The 6,000-nt window shown below is 49.5% G+C and overlaps 1 protein-coding gene across 1 annotated transcript in view; it reads left to right on the top strand.

Annotated features, from left to right (window-relative positions):
* The first annotated feature begins 1,458 nt into the window (after nucleotides 1-1,458).
* The window catches only part of GNAI2 (G protein subunit alpha i2), a 158,772-nt gene continuing 154,230 nt past the window's right edge, over nucleotides 1,459-6,000 (top strand). Inside the window, exon 1 of the mRNA XM_066613513.1 lies at nucleotides 1,459-1,839. Within this exon, the coding sequence (XP_066469610.1) occupies nucleotides 1,722-1,839 (118 nt within the window). The 5' untranslated portion in view covers nucleotides 1,459-1,721. The remainder of the gene's footprint in view (nucleotides 1,840-6,000) is intronic.

Here is a 6,000-nt window from a genome sequence, read left to right as displayed (position 1 = left end):
GTGTTTCATGAGATGAAACAAATAGAAAATTGCTGCTGTCGTTTCAAGTGAGTGAAATGTATGTGCTCCTTCTAAAAATCAACAGGAGGACTGGACTTCTCAACAATGTTGACTAAGGATCTCGTGAACTGGTGCATGAACTGTTACATGTTGCATGTAACGTGTAAATAACTCTATATATGCCTACAGTTTAACAACTGAGTTCAGCTTTCACAGATGTAACAATGCAATGTTGAGCCTAACATGAAGAATGAACTGCGAGCCTCCACAACTTCAGCTCCTGCTCTGGGCAAGTGCTTGCAGCCTTGTGGAGACACAGAAAGGAGGTGGTGGAGAGAGGCAGGTCTTGCTAACTGCGATGGCCAAGTGCAGAATCACTTGGGGAGGCTGTGAGCCTATGCAAATCTACTCAGAGGTAAGCCCCATTATAATCAAGGGGGCTTACTCTCTGGTAAGTGCGGATGGGATTGCAGCCTGTTTTGGGGAGACCTCCGCCCCCAGACTATGCGTGAGTGTTTTGGGGACCCACAGATTTCCAAGCAGCGCCCGCGGGGTCCATGGCAGCAGCAGCAGCAGCCTCGATAGCCGCCCAGAGCCGGAGCCTGACCCAAGGCATCCCCGCCCCATCGAATCCCATCCCAGGGACCACGCTGCTTCTGTCACTTCTTCGGAGCGGCTCCAAAGCCTCAGTCAACTTCTCGCCTGAAGTTTTACAACACAAGGAGGAGCCCAATCCCTTGCCTGTCTACTCAGAAGTAAGTCCCATTAGAGTCAATGGGGCTTACTCCTGGGAAAGTGTGAATAGAATTGCAGCCTAATCCTATGCATCTCTACTCAGAAGGAAGTCCCATTAGAGTCAATGGAGCTCACTCCCAGGAAAGTGGGAGCCTCAGAGCCCAATCCTATGCATTACTCAGAGGGAAGTTCCATCAGAGTCAATGGGGCTTACTCCCATGTAAGTGTGGACAGGACTACACCCTGAGAGCCCCATCCTAGGCATGTCTACTCAGAAGTCAGAGTCAGCGGGGCTCAATCCGGGGAAAGTGAGGACAGGCTAGTACCCGAGGCCCGCTCTGCCGCCCCGGGATCGTCCTCCCCTCCCATCCCAGACGGTCCTGCAGCTCCAGCGGTCAGCTGAGCCTCGGAGCGCGCACGATCCCTCCTCCCGAGGCTGGCGCTGCTCCCGCAGCCCTCGAGGCGCCCCATTCCTGGAGCCCTCCCGCTTCCTGCCCGCCTGGCGCGCTTTCTCTCCCCTCCGCAGCTGCTTCTCCTCCTCCTCGCTGCACACCGTCCTCGGCCCGCTCGCCCGCCCGCCTCCCTCCCCCCACGGCGCGTCCGGGGCCGCCCCTTCTCTCTCTCGCTCCCTCTCTGCTCCGTGACGACAAGCCCGCCCGAGTTCCCCTCCTCGCTGCTGCTGCTGCCTCCTCCCACCACCACCCCGAGAGCGGAGCGGGCCCGCCCCGGATCCCCGCCCTTCCCCGGAGCAGCGGCCGCCAGACCCCGCCGCGCCGGCAAGCCGAGGGGCACCGAGGAGGAGGAGGAGGTCCAGCCGCCGCCCCGCGCGCCCCTTCGCCCACCGGAGCAGCCGCCGCCGCCACCCCGCCCGCGTGGGGCAGCAGCAGCGACCCGCCCCCACCCCGGGACCGCTCCGCTGCGCGCCGAGGCACCCCGGCTCGCCTCCCTGTTGCTCCCCGGCCGGCCGAACCCCGCTCAGCGGCGCCATGGGCTGCACCGTGAGCGCCGAGGACAAAGCGGCCGCCGAGCGCTCCAAGATGATCGACAAGAACCTCCGCGAGGACGGCGAGAAGGCGGCGCGGGAGGTGAAGCTGCTTCTCCTCGGTGAGGCTCGCGCCCCGGACGCCCCGGCCCCGCGACTCCCCTGGGCGGCCCCGCTGCGTGCAGGGCGCTTCCTGCCGAGGAAGTCCGTGCAGCGTTGCCGCCTTGGAGGGAGAGCGAGAGCGAGAGAGCGAGCGCCGCACGCCCTGCCTGCCTGGCTGGCTGGCTGGCTGGCCGGCCACCTACACTGGCCGTACCCACATCCGCGCTTCCCCTCCGCCCCAGCTGTGCCCCCTGCCTTCCCTCACGGCCTCAGGGACTTTCCCGGAGCGCCCCAGTGTGCCTGCCTGGCCCTTGTTGCCTGACTGAGGCTGCAGTCCTAGCCGCGCTTTCCTGGAAGTAAGCCCTCTGACTATAAAGGGACTTACTTCTGAGTAGACCGGCCTAGGACTGGGCTCTGAGGCTGCAATCCTATCCTCACTTTCATGGGAGTAAGCCTCACTGACTGTTATAGGACTTACTTCTGAGTAGACCTGCATAGGATTGGGCTCTCAGTTTGCCCTCCCTTCTGCATCAGCCAGTACTTGAGGTGCCCAGTTCTATCCAACTTTCCAGTGCGGATGCAGCTATACCAGTGGGGTGCTCAGTGCATCCTGTGGTGGTGGGGCAGTCAGGGAGACCTCCTCAAGGTAAGCGAGTGTTTGTTCCCTTACCTTGGGGCTGTGTTCCGGCTCCTTTGGTGCTGGAAAGTTGGATAGGATTGGGACCCGAATTGCTTCTGGCAGCATAGATGAGAGACCCACTTTTTCCCCTCCTTGGTTTAGCATAAAGCTAATGACTAGCTCCTCAGCTTCATATAGTTATCCAAAAATGATTAGAACCTCCTTCCTGAGGAGAGGGGGTAAGTGGCAGGCAGATCTCTGATCTAGAGCCTCCCTCTCTCTTTTGAACCCAAATAAAGTGCCTCCCTGTGACATGGTGTTTTCTCTGTCCCTTTCTGTGAGTCTTTGTGCCTCAAGAGATTTGTAAAATCTGTGCCCCCTGAAGGAGGAGTACTGCATTCACTGTGAAATCTGTTTCCACTGACTCTGGTCTTGTCTTTATCCCACTCACTTTCCATAGTGACAGCCCTTCCGAGTGTTGGAAGTCAACATTCTGAAATGTCTTTAAATCTGCTCCTCCCCACATGTCTCATTCTTCCCCAAATTGTCACAGTTCTTGTTTCCTTGATAGTCTCTGTAGTCCTGCAGTCTCAACACCGCTGATGGGTTCTAAGTTTACTTCCCCCCAACATAAAAGGTTAGCAAGCAGAGAATGCGTGAAGGGAATGGGCATACTCCCCAGTAGGAAACTGAAAATCATCGATTTCTCCTTCTTCCTTGAGGTGACTACTTTACTAACTTTGCCACTTTTCTAGGTGTTGAATGTTTCCTCCTCTCAGTACTCTGCAAGGAGCTAAATGGCTGGCTAGACTCTTCCCTTGTAGTGGTTGAAATGGCCTGAATATTTTCTTGTATATTGAGCTTCTTGCAGAGCTGATGCTGTTCCTTTTATGAAACTTGGCTCTTTTGCAAGCCTCCTTCCCTTTTTTTTTTTAAAAAAAATTTTTTTAGCAGTTCACAAGCTAGTAGAAGTAAAACTAAACCAGAAGGTCAGTACACTGAGTCTTTCTCACTGATCTTCTGAGTGCGCGAACACTTGTATGGAGAGTATTTTCATATGTTACAGAATGCTCCAAATTAGGTTCTCTCTTGACTGATCTATTTTCATACATGAAAGTAGCTGTCACTCATTAAGCATGGCAGCTGGGTTTGAATAATCCTCCTGGAAAAAGGAGTGGAGTGAATGATTGGACCACCGATTCTGGCATGCAAAGAGCCATAGTCAAGTCTATTCTGCTGAAATGGCAGGGTGTATTACAAAGGGGAGGCACTGCCCTTAGTTGAAGAGGGAGGGGTATGACACATGACAGACTTGTCAGAGAGGATGCGGAATTGACAAGAACTGTTGTTGGGGTCTTTTGTTTGCTAGTTCAGTGGCAAACTTTGCGCCAGCTTAGTTAATATACTTCTATATCTAAATACTTGTAATGCTTGTTTTTGCTTGATGATTTCCATATTTTAAAGTGAAGTTTCAGTCCTGAATGAAATGTTCCTTACTTTTGCAGGCTCAAAGCATTTCATAAGACAACTAATTAACGTGCTGGCATCATGACTCTTTGTCTCCTGCCTTTAGGGAGCAAAGCAGATTTTGAGTCTTCTTAACCGTAGCTAGTCCCAGTGGTTTTTGCTTCGGTGCAAATTTCCAAAGAAGGTGTTCTCTGATTTAGGTTGAAATCCTGAACATGTTTACCAAGGGAATGGACTTCACTGAATGTGTTGGGACATACTTCTGAATAGGATTGCATATGCATAGGATTGCACTGCCAGTCTTCCAAATCTGAAATTGTGTTATGTAGCATTGAATAGCTGAGGAAACCTTTTTGGAGGAATAAACCCCAAAATGTGGGAATGGAGGAGATTTGAGAACAGTGGAGAAAGAAAATAGCTGTTTTTGTTTTTGAGTGAGTCGCTAGAAAGAGTATAAGGAAGACATCTCTTTATGTGTAGGCAAATAAAATTGCAGAAAAGATTACTAGCATTAGCATAGTATTATCTTCTTGTGATCTTTAAAACAATGTGGTAAGGTAAGTAAATATTATTTTCATATAGCAGAGGGGAAGGAGGGTGTCCTGATGCTGAGAGGGAGTGACTTGCCTAAGGCTAACATTGGTGGCCTTCTGGAGCTTTTTGTCCTGAAAAGTAACACCACTTACTCAGAACTAAGCCTTCATGTTTTCATTGGGACCTTTTCTAGATAGAGACACACAGAATCATAGCTGATGAGTTTATTTTTTTCTCCTCCAGCTGTTTAATACTATGCATCAGTATCACATAAGCTGTGCTTTATCCATTTTGAAAGTGCTTAATAGCTAAATATCTGAGAGTTGCCATATTAAACACAAGTGCTAGGGAGAAAGCCTCATTGATCACAGTGGAGCTTCCTTATGAATAAACATACATAGGATTGTATGGTCAGAGATGTTTATCTTAATTTTCCAAATAGTGCTGAGACAATTGGTAGGCTGTAAGTTGCTCATTTCTACAACTGCACTTTGAAATGGCTCTGTGCTTCCTGGTTTTTGTTTTTTTCCCCCTGAGATGGAGCTTCTTTATGAGAAAGGGTTGCTGGTCTAGTATAGGCTACTTTATTATGCAAATTGATGAACAAAATTACTTCTGAAATGTATGTTAAACCCCAGAAGTGATAATGTAGGATGTGGACATTTCTTAATAGTTTTCAGATCTAGAATTTGCAATGGGGATAATATGGACAAATGACCAAAATGAATGAATGAGCTTTAGCAAGTCTAGTGTTCTCATCTCCTTTTAGTCTTGCATGTTCCCCTTAATAAAGATGGGAAGAGGATGCAACTGCTTGTTACACCATAAAAGAACAAAGAAGTAATTGGAGAAAAACAATGTCCTTTTAGATAAGAAATAGCTAACAGTGAGTTAGATATGTCAGTCAGGAGATTCAGAAAAATCCAGTGTCCATCTCTTGACACATGCCTGACACACACACACACACACACACACACACACACACACACACAGAGTGTATGTTCTTTATTGCCTACGGCAGTGGTTCTCAAACTCTCTGGGAAAGACCCTTGTCTGAAACTATAGAGAGCTGCTGCTGTAAAGAGCTGCTGGACAGTACTAACCTAGGTGGACCCATGGTCTGACTCTGTTTGTATAAAAACAGCTTTGTGTGTTCACATACATTGCATGAGTATTTGGGGGCAACATTAAGTAGAAAGAGTCAAGTTGAAATCCTCTTTTGATCTTGATGCATGACTAATTCATTTTTCTATTTAGGAACTTTAAAGCCAGGATTTAATCAAGATGGTGTAGTGGTTCTGGAGTTAGAATTAGACCTGGAAGATCCAGGTTCCAATCCCCGCTCAACCACGATGCTTCCTAGGTGAACTTGGGCCGCTCGCTTTCAGAACTTTCAGCCTAACCTACCTTTCAGGGTTGTTGTGAAGACAAAGGGAGGGGACGAACTATGTACACCACCCTGAGGTCATTGGAGAAAGGGTGGTATAAAAATGTTAAAAATGTGTCCAGTTCTGCTGTGGTATTGGTAGCTGGCTCACTTGTACTCACTGTGCACCCACAA

Source organism: Tiliqua scincoides, chromosome 2 (assembly GCF_035046505.1).
Source record: "Tiliqua scincoides isolate rTilSci1 chromosome 2, rTilSci1.hap2, whole genome shotgun sequence".
Taxonomy (NCBI): domain Eukaryota; kingdom Metazoa; phylum Chordata; class Lepidosauria; order Squamata; family Scincidae; genus Tiliqua; species Tiliqua scincoides.
The sequence above is the reverse complement of the archived record's forward strand: the minus strand, read 5'-3'. Positions and strand labels throughout refer to the sequence as shown.